This window comes from Simochromis diagramma, unplaced genomic scaffold, assembly GCF_900408965.1.
Source record: "Simochromis diagramma unplaced genomic scaffold, fSimDia1.1 OVJJ01000663.1, whole genome shotgun sequence".
In the NCBI taxonomy this organism is placed as follows: Eukaryota; Metazoa; Chordata; class Actinopteri; order Cichliformes; family Cichlidae; genus Simochromis; species Simochromis diagramma.
In genome coordinates this window covers 377473-394638 of record NW_024387049.1, presented here as the reverse complement: position 1 = coordinate 394638, position 17166 = coordinate 377473, and the positions used below count along the sequence as shown (strand labels likewise).

At 39.5% G+C, this 17166-nt stretch overlaps 1 protein-coding gene across 1 annotated transcript; it reads right to left on the bottom strand.

Moving 5' to 3' along the window:
- Positions 1-768: 768 nt before the first annotated feature.
- On the bottom strand, positions 769-17038 carry urod (uroporphyrinogen decarboxylase). Its single transcript, XM_040044907.1, has 10 exons — positions 16836-17038; positions 15699-15811; positions 15365-15444; positions 15130-15192; positions 9270-9467; positions 9033-9194; positions 4092-4226; positions 3537-3637; positions 3161-3227; positions 769-1647 (listed from the first exon to the last, which is right to left on the bottom strand). The coding sequence occupies exons 1-10, from the start codon at positions 16859-16861 to the stop codon at positions 1483-1485; spliced, it is 1110 nt and encodes a 369-aa protein (XP_039900841.1). The 5' UTR covers positions 16862-17038; the 3' UTR covers positions 769-1482.
- Positions 17039-17166: the final 128 nt, after the last annotated feature.

Here is a 17166-nt window from a genome sequence, read left to right as displayed (position 1 = left end):
ATACAGAGAAAACCACAAACCAGCCTATTCTGCATCAACTATCCCACATTCAGTCATCTTTCTTCCCCATTCTGATCCTCAGTTTGAAGTTCAGCAGGCTGTCATGACCATGTCTTCTTGCATAAAAGCTTTGAGTTGCTGACCCATGATCAGCTGACTATACCTAGACTTGACTGGTGCTACATTCTCAAGAAAAACTGTAACAACATCCTGCCAGTGCAAGAGAAAGCCCTCAACACAGACTGCTGTGTGCAAAACATATTTATATTCATTTGGTCAGGAGTACCGTTTTTAAGGGCTCATCAAAGTAAGTACAATTCATCTTGAGATGGGCATGTAGTGGTTGTCAAAGACAGGCTGAGTGGCTATGGGTTGGATATTTCTCGTGTAACGGAAATCTAAAAACATAATAGAATATAAATTCAGATTAAATCTTTATCTAATGATGAATGGGAGGAAAAAGAGACTGCTTCTCCTAATAAACCAGATTTTCTACACAAAATTCAGATTTAGGGTGAAAATCAGAGCAAAGCAGCGTCTTCATGTACAGCGCGCATTTGTTAAAAGATCTTCTATCAGCAGGAGTAAAAATAAAACTCTTCCTGCTGAGATCCAGCAGGAGATTTGTTCACAGTTAAGATGTTAGATGGAGGAATGATCAACTGCTGGGTGCTGACATTTTTCCTTTAAAAATTGATTTTATAACTGCAGCAGAGTGTCCCTTGCTGAAACTCTCTGCCAAATCACCCGTTTTTGTTTTTACAGCAGTTTGGATCTTTTATGTTTTTTTTTTTTACTTTGGCAGCCTTTGAGAATGAAACTCCTTGTACTGATGAAGAGCTCTGCTTGGACTAAAGATGTTTACAGATGCAGAAATGCGTCTCCTTTTTTTGAAAGTGCCACAGGGATATTTTACAGGATTGTGATTGGATTTAAAGAATAAAAACATCAAAACGCTTCATAGTACACACCACTAGTCAAAGCTCTTTAGACCTTTTAGATCTAATATTAATACAAACACAATCTCATTCAGTTAAACTGCAGCGTACATGTACTGTCCTTTTCAGTCCAAACACATAATCCAGTCCTGCTCAAAAAAAAAAACATATTACAGCTGAAGAGAAAATCTGGTCTTCAAAATAATAACAAAAAAAAAAATGAACATGTTTGTTGTGGAGAGCTGTGGCAGATGAGAATGTACAGTACATGCTGATCTGGATGTTTTCCATCTTAAATTAATATCCTCACGTTATTTTTTCTCCTCCTTTGTTGAAAATCAGCCTCATTCTGAAAATAACAGGAAAAGCATTCTCTGCGTTTCATGTGTTGAAAAACAAGTAATTTGTTTTAGGATTTTTCTGTTTATATTCAAATGGACACATTTACTACTGTTTAGAGCTTTTAATAAAATAATGCCTCATTATACATTTTTCTTGCATCACCATCATAAGGCCAGGTTTGGTTCTTCATACACATTTATCTTCATATCTGTTTGATCATCTGTTTCGAGTGCTGGTGCACAGCTTCGACGAAGGCACCTATGTTCTCCGGCTCCATGTCGGGGTAAACGCCGTGGCCGAGGTTGGCGATGTAGCCCCTTGTGCCGAAACCCTCCAACATCTTCTTCACGATGTCTGAAATGCGCTCCTGAAGAGAAAGAGAGCAGGTTCACGTCAGTCACCATCACAAAGAAATGATCAAACATAACGCTCTTTCGGCAAAACGCATTCTCACGCAGGAAAACTGATTTTAACTGGGATGCTCAACGGCAACAGCAGGTGGCTGAAGTTAAATGCAGACATCATCTCCTACAATGAAGGCAAAACTGTTTGTGCTCGCCATCAGCGACACGACGTGACACATACGCCAGATCACAGTGCACAGGTGAGCTGAAGGGTGAAGCCGTGTGAGAGGCAGAGTGTGTGAGAGAGGTGGTGCAGTGTCATTTTAGATGAAATTAGCGCAAATGTGAGGGAACATGCTCACTGAATGATAATGAGGGAATCAGGACAAGGAGTGCAAGCTAATCTCAGCAGATTGTCTGTGGCCACCACAATCAAGAGAAAGACGTTTCAGGTCATCGCTTTGCCAGGAGACTGGAGAGCTTTTCTTCCAGCGATCATATCCTATAAGTTCATTTAGAGAACATCTGTGTTTATAGACTTGTTCTTTTTTTAATATTAGGATATCTGACAGAGTCAATGTGTAGTCAAACGTCTCTACAATGACAGAAACGGGACTTTGTATTGTTGGCCACATAGAGCCCACTTTGAGCTTGAGTGGGTCAGACCAGCCAAAGTTTGAGCCTCCTTATTTACAGTTTAGAAGGGAAAAAAAACAGAAGATAACCATTTAAATGTTTGGCAGGTGTAACGATACAGGGTGCAGGAGTCTGGACTTTTCAGGGTTGCAATTAATTTGGCTTTTTTTCAGTTTGTTCAAACAAACATTAAAAAATTAGCAGCTATAATGTTGATACATTTGGAGTTTCTGTGCTTATTTAACAAAGTATAAATAAGTCAATTAAAATTTGTTCCTATGATTATCACTGCAGATTACAGGTTTGTGTTGTTACCCATAGACTTCAATGAAACAGCTCATACTCCTCCAAGTTTTTTTTTTTTTTTTTATTTTTTATATATAAATAGTGATTAAAAGCTCTTAAATCACACATTCGACGATGATCTGCTAAATTAACAGGGATATTTCAAGCTGATTATTTTCTTTAATCACCACCGCAGATGGTGACTGATTATTAGAAAAGTCTTCATTGTGCTGTTTGGTGTCATCTTGTGCACCACACTGAGCAGAAAATCAGATGTTTGCAGGGATGACAATAATCCAGTTGCCAAAGCAGTCTGATGTTTCTGTGACCACAGCAGCTGACGTGGATAGCACCACAGCCAACAACCCGGGGATGTTAGTCTGGGGTCAGGCTAAAGTTGTATCATTTAAAAAACACAAAGGTGGAAAACTTCAAAGACAAAATCTTTCCAGATTAGCAGGTTAAAGTCATTAACAGCAAATGGCAAAAATCAAAGGTCAAAATGAAGTTTTCTTAAATATGAAAAACTATGAAAGTCACTTTTATGAGAATTACCTAAGTATGAGTTTCAGATTTCTATGTGTCGGTTTAAAGCACAGTGAAATTGGAAGTTACCTTTGGAGCATACAGAGCACAGGGGTCCATGTTTCCTTGCAGGCTGACCTTCCCTCCTGTGCGTTCCCTGAATTCACAAACATACACATCAGAGGACACATGAGTTAATCCTTCAACCAGTGGTTTAAGCATTTGATGAATAGATCAGCCCAGCAACAAGAGAGAGGTCAGCAATGCCCAACATCACACCCAACATCACTGCTATGACCGCCTACATTTGCTTCAAGTATTTGTAGGTTCTGTGTGGGCTTTTCACTGTATGCTACTTCTCTATTCAGGCTCACGTTCAAAAATGTTTGGCTGGTTTAAATCTTACAATTAAAACACAGAGTCTGGTGCTGCATGCAAAGACAAACCAGTGTGCGTTTTGTGTTACCGTGCGGATAGTGGGTCAATGGTCCAGTCCAGGCCAACCACTTCATAATTAGACTGAGACAGTTCCTCTAAGGCGTAGTGAGCATCCTTTGCAAATACAATCTAAATACACACACACACACACACACACACACACACACACACACACACACCAGATTTTCAAATCAACTTCTTCAGGAACCATTGTTGGTGAAATGCTGCCACCTGCAGGTAGATCCAACAGAACAGTGGTTCTCCTTACACTGCATGAATCCTTAATGATCCCTCCAGGGAGGCAACACAGTGCTAATAAGAATAGAGCCGAGTGCTGACACAAATATAGCAGCTACTAATGACCCAACAAACAAAACCATGAACATAATTTTTTTTACTACTAGTTGTTTGAAGCTTAGCATCTGATATGCATGTCAGGTGACTCTCTTTGCAGTGCATTCATGCTGATGTATAAGTGTAGAAGTCCACGTGTGTTACGCATGTGTGGATGGAGGAAATGTGTTTCTGATTATACACTGAGGGACAAATGTCTGTGTGTGAATCTGTTTGGTGTCCCTCTCACCATGGGGACATCCTGTCCTGCCTCCTTCAGTTTATCTTTGACGCGGCGAGCGATGTCTCGGAGGTAAGGCAGCGAGAACTCTTTAAACTCTGCAGGTCCCAGAATGCCGGCGTGGGACTCAAACACCTGCAGTGCCTGAAAAACACACAAGAATTGTGTGAATGGTGACAGTGACACTTTGAGAGTGACCCAAGACGCCACTGTTATAAACACTGGGATTTCACAGGTGCAGCGCCCAGCAGTGGGGTTAAAAAAATAAAAAATAAAAAACAAAGAAAAAAGGAAATATAACACTTTAAAAGGGCTGTCTTTGTGTTAACATTTCACTTACAACTTCAAATCCCTTCAACTTGAGTATTTTTCTGCTGTATTATGTAGAATATATGAATTAAAATAACCTGAAACCTGAAAGGCGACCGTGCTGACCACTTTTCTTTTTTCACTTGGAAACATTTTCTGTCTCAGCGTGTCTGACTGACATCCCTCCCACTCACAGCAGTGATGACAACACTTCAATTTACGTCACTGTTGCCAGTTAACTGACTTTGTTGCTACATTCACAGACTTGTCATACTTCTTCAGTACTTTCTCTTCTTTTGTAAGAAAAAAAAAAAAAAAAAAAAAAGCACTTCGTTCAAGAAAGCACACAGACACGGAGCTCTGTCGCTGTCTCAGATTGGACACATTTGTTCAAGTCTGCATTACGCTGACACATACTGATTAATGAGACAGTTAAAAGATGGTGCTGTTACGTCAGTTCAGTCCGGTTTTATTCATGCAGCACCAGTTCTCAAGAAAAAAAAAAAAAAAATCCCGTCAAGGTATTTTAAGACAAAGATTGTGCAATATTAACCATCATATGATCTGCTATGACCAGTGTTGGGTAAGTTACTTTAAAATAGTAACTTAGTTACATTACTAGTTACTTCCATCAAAAGTAACTCAGTTACTTCAAGTTACTCGTTACTTTCAAAGTAACTAGTTACTAGGGAAAGTAACTTTGGTTTTACTCAGACTTCTCTTGTTAATGTGTTGCTAACTGGATACCCAGCAAGACTGCCAGTCTTCTAGCTTGCTTACTTGCCACAAGTGCACTGTGCCACCTACCAAAGGAAAAAAATAATGTGCATATTTCCACGAGAGAAATCCCACGCCTGGACCGTCGTTGACCGCCGCCATGATTCTAGCCTACGTTACAGCGTCATGTGCGCTTTTTGCATCCAACACAAAAACTGCAGTCGTGCTGCTTTTGATTGTACTCAGAACTCAGAAATTCTGCCTTCCGAATAGGAAGATGTAGGTAACACCAGACTGCAGATGAGCTGCATACAGGGCTGGACTGGGACAAAAAAAAAAAAAAAAAAAAAAAATCAGCCCGGGCATTTTGACTAGAGCCCGCCATTATAGCAAAAATCATAAAGCCTTTGAATGAAAACAAACACTGTTGTGACAGTGATGTATACTGTCTTGATGGTATATATTAGGGGTGCAACGATACACAAAATTCACGGTTCGGTTCGATACTTTGGTGTCACAGGTTCGATATTTTTTCGATACAAAAAAAATGTTCATGCCTTTTTAATTTGTCATTTATTAAAATTATAAATATATATTTTAACTCAAAGGTACAGTTTTTAAATTTAACCCTAACCCTTGTGCGTGTTTTTTATTTTGACAGCGAATGTGCACCTGCGGACCACTTATGTGCAGCCCTGGTTATTTAGCTCATCATATTGCAACCACAGAAATTATTTTGTCCATGAAACCATAAAGCTGCACTTTCTTTTTGCCTTATAGTCTGATTTGTCATAACTTCTCCGTTTTGTGGTAAGCTTTTCTTTGGCTGTCACTTCTTCACCCTGACCTGTCTTATTTGGCTCAGCAGAACTAAAATATATATGCTGCTGGTTTTACACACGCACTCACATAAGCTCAGCGATTCTCTGCGCGATTAACCTCTCACATGTTTAAGCTGCGGGAGATTTCACTTGTCATGTTTGCATAGTAAGCTAACGATTAATAAGACGATGTCAGAGGAATTGGTGCACAAATTATCATCACTCGCCAATCAGTGCTGTCGCTCTCTATACACAGTTCGCGCGATTGCAAAGTGAAAGCAAAAAAACAAGCGCGAATTCAAACGCGATTTCAATATGTCACATATTGACAGTGGCTCACCGATGCCAATGACATAATTACCCAGCTACATTTCTGAAAGAATGCAAAAGCATTGACATATATTTTTCCTACAATAGCCCGACGGGCAGGGCAGAGATAGATTTTGGTAGCCCGACTGAAAAAACCGCTAGCCCCGGGACGTTGGGCTAGCAATATTGCGAGCCCTGTATCTGATTGAGGAATCACTCATCTTTGGAAAAGAGAGTTTATTAAAGAGAAATGTCTCTTTCCAAAATAAAAGCTATACTATCCGCTTCTTCTGGGCTATATTCTCAGCACCATATTAAACATATAAGGAGAATCATGTGCTAACAGCTGTCTAAATGACTCGGCTAAAGTTAGTAGCATGCTTGCTTGTTTTTTTTCTGCTTCCACTTGTCTTTGCACTAGGATGATGTCGGCGTAAATGTGCAGTCATATTCGTTGTGTTCCCACTAGTGCTTTCAGGTTAATCTCGTTGAAATGACCTTAACACCACAACACGGCAAATCTCCGTTAACGAGCTACCGCCGATCGCCCCGTGCATGGGGCTAGACGGCCAACACGTTAACGAGCTAACTGCGCTAACACACTAGTTCCCACCCATGTAATTGAGCATTGCATGGCACATCCAACATACTGTTTTACTTTAGTCCATGACTCGCTTACCTTCAGGGTCATACGTCACATGAAAACCAAAATAATTCCAAACGCCAGATCTGAATGAGGGTGGGGGAGGTCCATGTTAAAAGGAGAGCTTAACTTCTGTCTGGCTAGCTTGCCCTGCGCTCTTCCTTCTGACGATGCTGTCTGTGTTGAGCGCTCAGTGAATCTGCGTTCGACTACTCCGCCTAGGCTCGACAGTGCAGCCTAGGCGGAGTAGTCGAACGCAGATTCACTGAGCGCTCAACACAGACAGCATCGTCAGAAGGAAAGTTGATAAAATAAATTACAAATGTTGTATTGTTCGATACATATGCGTACCGAACCGAAAGCACTGTATCGAACGGTTCGATATCGATACGAATATCGTTGCACCCCTAATATATATGTATCAATCGATCAATCGTTTGTTGTAAGACTCAGATAATTATTTATTAAAAGCTAGACATTTGAAATGAGAATAAGAAAGTATTTCTTTGTGCCCCCCTTTCCCTGTTAATGCCCTACCTGGCCCCCTGGCAACACTTTGCTAGACCCGCCCCTGCACAGTTACCAGCTGTCAGCTACCTAAAAAAGGATCCTGGTGTTATTTGTCTCTCAGAAACAGTTCATAACTTCCCTTCAACTCATTCATGTCACCTAAAACGTAAACCTGTTTCTCCATCACCTGTTCAGCTCTGATGATTCAGTAAGGACATCTCCTGGTTTCATCTTCATGTTTCCCTCTCACCACATATCCAAACCGACATCCTGACCAGCAGCTTTACAGCTGTAGCTCCAGCAAACATCAGTTGATACTAGAAAGTAATATTAAATAAATTCTAACAACAGCTGATCAAACGTGTTGCTGTTGTTTAACGCGACATCTGCTGGTTTCCTCTTTCTGGCGCAAAGTGGGCGATAAATAAACAAGAGGGAAAAGCCGATCAGCTGATCATTGATCAGTTTCATGATTAAAGTAGCAACAGGAGAGGGAGGGGGAGAGAATGAAAGGAGAAGATGCAGCTGTGCAGCAAAGACAGAATAACTCCAGCTTTGTGTCTTTTTCATTGTAGCTGAAGTCTGGGACAAACTGTTCCTTTTCACCTCAATATGAAACCCGTAATAATTTCTCTGAATACGAGACGATTCCGTTTTTTACTGGACGGTTGGCAACTCTAATAATTAACCATATGAACAAAATAAAGTTCAACATCAGTAACATCATAGCACCACCCAGCTGTATAGAAACCCCGTCATGCTAGCTAGCACGCAGTATGAAAAAGTCAGCACAACGAAAATAAACTCCACCTAAACTTGGTTTATATCTGACCCAGATAGACCGCAGGTCATAACTTCTTACCTGAAGTTCAGTTCACCTGACACTCGGACGGGCGGCCGCTTCGGGTCTCTCCTCTTGCCTCCCCTTTCTCTCATCCACCTGCTGGCCTCCACCACTTGCTAATGTTACTGAATCTGTGGAAGCTCCGCGATAGGCTCGTTATTCCTTGCAGTGGCTATCTAAATCCCAGTAACGAGTTCCTGATTTTGGCATAATAACTAGTTACCGTGCTCATTACCACAATAATAACGTAGTTACTGTAACGCGTTACTTAATAATGCGTTAGTCCCAACACTGGCTATGACCAATACTTGTTGAAAGTGGAGAGGAAGAACTCCCTTTTAACGGGAAGAAACCTCTTGCAGAACGAAGGCACCGGGGAGGGGCAGCCATCTGCTACGATCGATCGGCTAGGTGACGGGAAAGAGGAAATAAGGGAGCATGGGGAGAGAGGACCACACACCCACACCATTGTTTATGTACTGTACAAATACTGAAAATTGCAGGATTGGGTAAACTTACTGGAATAATTTGTGCTGCCTCAGCTGTATTTTGCACTGACATAGAGATTAGTTCACTTCCATCACTTCCGTGTTCTACTGTCAGCATTTATTTATGTCCTTGACTCAAACATATATGACTTACACTGACTCTGTCCTGTGAATTTTTTTTATTTATTTATTTATTACATCTTTTCTTTTTTTCCAAGGGAAACTAAAATAAGCTAAAGATAAAAAGATTTATATCAAGTGACATAATGGAGGAAGCCTGTTTAGACACAGAAAGCAAGGAATTCTGACCTGAGCTCCAGCTGCCACTTGTCCTAGCAGATACTCCACAATCACATCTGTCAGCATCTTCAGCAGCATGTGGCTGGCTTCGGGGTGCTGATACAGCCAGCGCTTTGCCTTAGAGTGAGTGTTGGAGCCTCCACCTTCTATCATGTAGGACATGAGCGTCCACTGTGGATGAACAGAGAGCTGTTAGAATATGGAAGCATTATTTTCTATAAATGTTTAAACATGTGCGCGCCTAACCGGAGCCCCGCTGAATCCTATTAGTGGCACTTTGCCCTCAATTTTGTGTCGGGTCAGTGTGATGGCTCTGAAGACGTAGCCCAGTTCTTTGTCAGTGTCCACTTTGACCTGCAGCCGCTGCAGGTCCTCTGGCTCCTTCAGAGGCTCTGGAAATGTTGGACCTTTACCTGCAACCATCTGGACATCCATACCCATGGCCTGGAGGGAGGAAGAAGAAACAAAGACAAACCAAACAAGTTAATATATCTGCTTTCAGTCATGCAGTGTCCAGTCCATTACAGGGCCTCATTTTATTTATGATGTGTTCACAACCAGTGTTGGTCAAGTTACTTGAAAAAAGTAATCAGTAACTAATTACTGATTACTTCCCCAAAAAAGTAATCCCGTTACTTTACTGATTACTTATTTTCAAAAGTAATTAATTACTTAGTTACATAGTTACTTTTAAAAACACGATTTACAACCTGAATAGATGATAAAGCAATAGATCTGTCAACCCAATTCTACTTTTTCTGCATAATCCATCATACAAAATGTAATCAAATGGAAAAGTCTCTTTTTTTTTTTTTTTTAACTTGTTTTATCAGTTTTAATCTTTTAACTTTATGCATCAAGCAAAAATTAAATTATATGCACCATTCTCTGGCTTGAAGAAATTAGTTTAACATTTAAACCTATTTTCTGCACATTCCAGCACATAAAATAAAATATTTTGTGTGTTTACACTCAGTCTTTCAAATAGATGCAAGTAAAACACAGCAGAAAGCAGAGGTGGGACCAAGTCATTGTTTTGCAAGTCTCAAGTAAGTCTCAAGTCTTTATCCTCAAGTCTCAAGTCAAGTCTCAAGTAATGTCAGGCAAGTCAGAGTCAAGTCTCAAGTCACTGGTGTAAAAGTCCAAGTAAAGTCACAAGTCTGAAACTTTGAATTTCAAGTCCTTTCGAGTCTTTAAAACCCCCCGAAAAAAAAGCATGTTGAAGTTATATGCTAAATGTAAATATTAGACCATGTAATTTTAAAATCTGTGTTTTTCTCAACACATGACAAAATAGTGAACTTAGAAAATATACACAAATTGTGAAATTGCACCTCTTTAAAATGCAGCTCAATTAAACCTAGCTCCAAGAATAATTTTCACCGACAGTTCTGAGATAAGCTGCATGTTATTCTTGGATGCGGTTGTAGGACCGGCTTTAAAATCGCATGACAAAAATATCATACATAAATAAATGATATTTTTTTTAAAAATATCATTAAAAAAAAAAAAAAACTGCATCACCAACGTAGCCTGGACAACATTTGCTAGTTAGATGAAGTCAGCTATCTCATCGTAGCATATTTATATGCATATTTATAATTATACGGTTCTTGGAGTGAGCGCATACACTCGTGAAGTTTAGTAACTTCAGGTCACTGCAACAAGCCCAGGTACAGTTTACCGACGGATGGGTGCAGGACCTTGAAATGCACCGTGCAGAAAGTAAAGACCATCGTACGTATCATAAGTTTACCAGTCTCACAAATCGTCGTCATAAATACACATTCGTTAACAGTTTATTAATATAACCTTTGAGCTCAATGGTAATTAATTAGCAGTGGAAATAATTTCTGGTAGCATTACAGAAATGTAGCAGTGACAATAATATTGTATGCTGTAATCGCACTGGACAATTAGTGATACAAAACAACTGTTTTACCCTGTGAATAAAAGTATATGTTTTTGTCAATGTACCATGGTAATAACAGAAGCGAAACGCAATATTGTGTCAGGACAATTCACTATTTATGCACAATAAACACAATAAATAAAGGAGCATAGCGCGACAATTTCTGTTCAGTGCCAGACTTGCTTGTAACCTATATCACCAATTATGTTAAGAAAAATGACGCATTAACTATAACAGCAGACTGACCTTTGTGTAAATGCTTGGAGCAGACTAACCTGTGAGCTGGAGTGTTCTGGGACGTTATATTTGGTCTTTGAATGGCTGCAATCCAGGCCACCCGTCGGCTCTTTGTTACTTCGGAAACATGGCTCGAACAATTTCTCTTCAACGACATAATCCGATAACAACCGATCTCTTTACCCGTCGGCTTCCCGTGGCTGTCATGCGACCGGCTATTGCAGTTAATAATACAACGGCTTCTTGACATTTTTGTGTTTCTTTTTATCGCTGTATAACTGATTTTAATTGAAAGCCTGCGTGCGCTAGTACCGCTTGCCACGAGTTCCCAGAATCCTTTGCGGTTCTACCCGTGAATGACGTCACATTTTCAATCTCTATATAATATGCATGTTCAATTTTATATTTGGGGTAAAATATCAAGTCTTTTCAAGTAAACCGGTTCAAGTCCAATTCAAGTCCCAAGTCATTGGTGTAAAAGTCCAAGTCAAGTCACAAGTCTTAGAACATTTTTTCAAGTCAAGTCTAAAGTCATAAAATTAATGACTCGAGTCTGACTCGAGTCCAAGTCATGTGACTCGAGTCCACACCTCTGGCAGAAAGTAAATAAAATCAAAGACTAGCAGTCCTGTTGCTCTATTTTCACTTGTAAAGCAGGAGTGGGGTAGGCGGAGGTGTGCTCTAGTGCAGGTGTGGCGCAGCAGTCAGTGGAAGAATCCGCGAGTTTCTCTGTGAATTTCCCATTACGTCGTTGCGCACTCGGAGCTTGTTTAGGGTTTTTTTTCGGAGTAAAAAGAAGTTTTCTTCCCACGCACAACGGATGCTAATGTTTTTGTCACTTTTTATGGAATCAAACTCAAAGTAAGGTCAGTACTTCCAAGCTTTAAATGCTGCATGCTCATCAGGGGCGGAGCGTGGGTCTTTTGGAGCGTAATTTTTTCCATAGTTAGATGCCTGGCTGACAACTGTATAAAACAAAAAGTACACACAATATTCGAAGCACGTAGTGCACACTGTGGGAATTTACGACTGTGCGTGAATCCCCCCTGATATTGGTATGATCCGAGCTCAGGCACTAAGCGACTGAGCGAGGGGGCGGGGCAGCTGCCGCCTGTGAGTGCGCTGTTGGAGAAACGGAGCCAGCCATACTAAGGAGAGCTTAAGTTTGACCAGGTACCAAAGCAAATCATTCATACCGTACAAATAATGTAAATATGACGGTGAATCACGAAAGATTGATATCAAACTGATCACTTGACCAATATTACGTTACTTGCTCTTCAAGTGAATCAACAAATGGCGAAATGAAAAGCCGAACAAATGCTATTTTTTTAGAGAGTCTTAGCTTACGTGTGTTTATTTCATATTTTCAGTTCTTACCCTCCCCGACTAAATCTGTTTCAGTTATGTACTGAAATATAAGAATGGACATTAGAGGGTTCTTTCAAAGAAAAAACTCAGGTAAATGTTATTTTATATATTATGCTTTGTATGTTGTTCAGTATATTTCTATGCAAAACAAGAGGGATTTCAGTACACAGCAGGATATTCACATTTGTAACCAGATATTTACATACACTTTAGGGAGAAAACATAAAACATTTTTACTGTACAACATCAATTTAGAGTAAACTTTTGTTTTAGATAAATATTGAAATATCTTTTGAATTAGTTAAATGTCAGAATAAAGAGAGACAGAGCTGTCTATTTATTATCACTTTGATCAAAATTAGGAGTACATATACACTAAGTTTGTTAATTAATAAGAAACTCCAGACGATTCCATTCTGAGCTGAAGAAGCTTCTGATAGGTTAGTAGAGTCCATGTGAGTAAACTGGTGGCACAGCTGTGGATGCATATAAGGCAAAACACAGAGCCTTTTTTTTTGAAATGGGAAAATTAAGAGATATCAACCAAAACACCAGGAAAAGAACTGTGGAGCTCCATAAGTGTGGCTCAAGTTTGAATACAATTTGGTGCCATTTGCAATTAAGAAATACAGACAGTTTCTCTCTTTACTCTTAAAGTTAACAAATATGTTTTTTATATTTATCAATCTAAAAAAAAATAAACATTTGGTCTGATTTGATGTTACAATTAAAAAAGTGTTTGTGTTTTGATCTGAAGAGTTTGTAAATATCTGGTTTCAACTGTATATTTGATGATTGTCAGCACAAAGAGGGAGAGAGAGGAACAGAGAGGGAGATGGAGAATGAGGACAGAACAGAGATGGAACAAGAGCAGGTGAGACACACATGTTAGTCAAATGGTTGTTTACCAAAAGTATCACCGTATCATAGGTCCTCATGTATCTCGTACCTAGTGTTTCTTTTTAGGTTTGCTATTTTTCAAATTCTATATTTATTAAGTTATGCAGGCTTGTTTGCACAACAAGGCTAAATAATTATATAAACTTTTCTCAATCTAAATAGTGTACTTTGGTAGAATTAAAAAAATAAGTGTAGTGCAGGTCTATGATGATTTGTAGTGCTACTATCATCTAGTTCTGATTCTGGTTCTGTCTTGGTTAAATCCTAAGTAGTCCTGATTTTGAACTGTTGTAGTCCTGTTTTAATTCCGGATCAGTTCTGGGTCTGGTTGAATTGGGGTTTAGTCCTCGTGTCTTGATACAGCCCCGACTTTGTTCTGCCTTGCTGCTTAATTAAAAAACTAGTTTAAGGTGTCCTGCACATGTGATATATATTTTTCCCTATATGAAGTCATTCTTTTTTGAACAAAACTCAAAACAGAGCCTATTAATCTTTCAGTCATTTCTAACCCCCCCCCCAAAAAAAAAAAAAAAAAAAAAAAATCCCACATGCCCCGGGTGTTTCAAATGTCTGGCTCCGCCTCTGATGCTCATACTCTCTCCTGCACTCGATATATGATCCATTGTTGATCTGCAGACAGCTGTTGTCACAAACGTCGCACTCGCTTACGTCACTGTCATGAGACATTCTTGCAAAAAAAAAAAATCATGGTTTTAGTAACGCAGTAACGCAGCGTTCCTACGGGAAAGTAACGGTAATCTAATTACCGTTTTTGCAATAGTAATCCCTTACTTTACTCGTTACTTGAAAAAAGTAATCAGATTACAGTAACGTGTTACTGCCCATCTCTGTTCACAACATAAGCCATCCAAAGGCTCTTTATATTGTAAGACATATTAAAGAGGGTAAGAAAAAAAGAAAAAGAAAAAAATAATAGCAAGCGTGGGGAGGAAGAACTCCCAGCTAACAGGAAGAAGGCTTTGAGTATAAAGGAAGGATCAGGGAGGGTCACAGCTGTACAGAGAATGAGTGGAAAACAGATTCAGGACACCTGAATAGATGAAAAATATATCTTGTTATTTAATTAATTAATAGTGTCATCAAAAGAGTTATTTTGTCAAAAACATTTTGAGACACTGCATCCACTGTGGAGGAACACAGTTTCTCTATTTCTTCCACAGAATGTCTTTTGTACAGTCACCCTCCCCTCACCCCCAACCAGTCTGAGCCTGGTTCTGCTGGAAGTTTTGTTCTGTTAAAAAGGGAGTTTTTCTTTCCCACTGTCACCAAGTGCTGGTCATAGGGGGGGTAATCTGATTGTTGGGGGTTTTGAACCAAACTGAAAAATTAATACTTAATACTTGACTAATGGTAATTTGTTAAATTAACAATTAAAACATGTGGACATCACATACATGTATTACATCAATACATAGCCATTTGTTACCACACATGAAAATTCTTCTCATTCCTCAAGACATAGCAGACACTGGTTGTACTGTATGTCAGAGGTTATTTAAATATTAATAAACGTCAAAACCCTAAACACACTTTCTACTCACAAAATGTATATTTTTCTGATTACAGAAAACCTCTTTTACTGTACATCTGGCAAAAATATAGCAAAAGACTAGCTGTAAACATTTTATACATGCTAGCAATTGAGCCTGGTCTGAACAGACTTACCTGTGGGACAACTAGGATATCAGAGAAGATTATGGCAGCATCAAAGGGAAAACGTCTCAGAGGCTGGAAGTGGGAGGGGGAGAAAAAAAAATTGGGATAAGTTATTCTTGTTGGTACCCTGTGGGTGGTGTAACAACCACTCCATCATCTCACACCAAATAATGGTGTTGCTGACTTGATGTTAACACTGTGAAATTAGATTTTTTTTCTCCCCCCTGTGAATCCAAGTCTGTACCTGCAGAGTGAGCTCACAGCAAGCCTCTGGTGACTGACATGTCTCAAAAAAGTCCTTCCCTGCTCTGGACTCACGGAACTCTGCAGATTAGAGTAAAAAAAACAAAAAAAAACAAAACACTACAGATCAGCATTAAGACTCAATAACAGGGAGTTAGTGGTTATCAGGGATGTGAATCTCATGCTTATGGTCATGCAGAAAGTGAAATACTACAATATGAAACCTGAAAACATGATCACGAATATTAAGGGTAATCAGTGTAGCACGTTTGATAGTACAGTGCTACTATTCATGTCAGAAACAAGAGACGAAAGAACTGATCTGAAGCCTGTACCTGGTAGATATCTGCCAGCCTGTCTCATACACCAGACTGGGACATGTTCGGTTTCCTCTCCTCGTGCCGCTCTCAGGAATGTGTCGTTCTTTAGCTGAGGAAAGTCTTTGGGGCTGGGTAGAAAGCACTTCATGTTAGAATCGAAAAATAGAAAAATAAAAATAAAATAATACAAATTTAGACAGAATTTTAAGATATTTGTGGCATGGCCAACGCACACTTGCAATTTCAATTTATATTACATAGTTGAGGGAATGGAGCTTAGCTGATAGTGTCATAACCTCTTTACAATACAGCCGCAAACTTGTGTTATCTAAAAATAAAGGCCCACCCTTCCCTTTCCCCTGCAATCACTCTGGGCATCCAGCTGAAGGGCATTCACCAAAAGAGTGATTCTGGGAGATAACAGTCCTCTGCTCTCTTATCTTCTCCCAGCAGGAGAAATGACAGTTAAATACAGGAGTGCTTAGGATGGATCAGTAATGTATCACAACCTTAATCTAATTCAGACTCTGACATGAAACTGTTAGACGGACCACAAAAACATTTCACAGATAGCCAATTATGTTTAGCTTGCTACACTTAACTTTAAAAGATGCAAGTCTGCTGTTAGACTCTTAAGAATTAAACGTGTGGGTTATAAAAACACACTATCAGAGTTTGTCATGGATTCTGTATGAGATCATTTAGGAAACCCTGGCTTTCTCGGAGTTGAAGCTAGTTAAATAGAACAAACCAAAAAGATTAATAAGACTTTTACATTATTAGCTCTGCCGAATTTATCAGACGATCCACAGAATTTGCTTAAAGCACTAATTCATGTTGCAAAATAAGTTCATCTCTAAATATGAACAAGAGATTATTAGACTGCTGGATTTCTGAATGAGGCTTGTTTTTTTTTTGTTTTTTTTGTAAGAGGAAGCGACTTCGCTCTGGCATTGGATTACGTAGCTTTAAGGAATGAGGCCTGTGTTTCTATAACTGACCCATAATAGGAAGAAATGTTTCATAACAATGACAACGCGGGGGTTTCATAAGGTCACTTTTTAGACGGCTAAACAGCCAAAATGCTAACCTTAAATGTAACAATGTAACAAGCGGCAGTTTGTTTCGAGAAACAAAGAAGGAAGTACTCACAGAATTAGATTTTCTTGCTTGCTCATGTTGGCGGTGCTGAGGATGGGACAGCCTTTCAGAAACTCCTCTGTCTCTCTGCAGGGATGTCAGTTGTAACCTGCTGCTTCTCAACTGTCATTTAAACCCCGCTCGCATGGACACAATCTTCTATCAGCTGCTACAGCGCTGTGGGCGCGGCCATCTTGAAAAACCACGTGACCATAGCAGGAAACGAGATGACGCTTCAAAATAATAGTCGTTTTCCATATTTAGTCGTTATCTACATTTTGTTCCCTTAAACTTCAGTACAGTTTGTATCATCATCATTATTATCATCATTAGTAGTAGTAGT

Excerpts from the sequence above, each read along its gene's own strand:
- urod (XM_040044907.1), bottom strand. The coding sequence starts at position 16,861 with ATGAGCAAGCAAGAAAATCTAATTCT. Across the intron at positions 15,812-16,835 it reads AAGCAAGAAAATCTAATTCT|CCCCAAAGACTTTCCTCAGC; the intron begins GTGAGTACTTCC and ends CTTTCTACCCAG. Across the intron at positions 3,228-3,536 it reads ATTGACCCACTATCCGCACG|GGAACGCACAGGAGGGAAGG; the intron begins GTAACACAAAAC and ends TTGTGAATTCAG.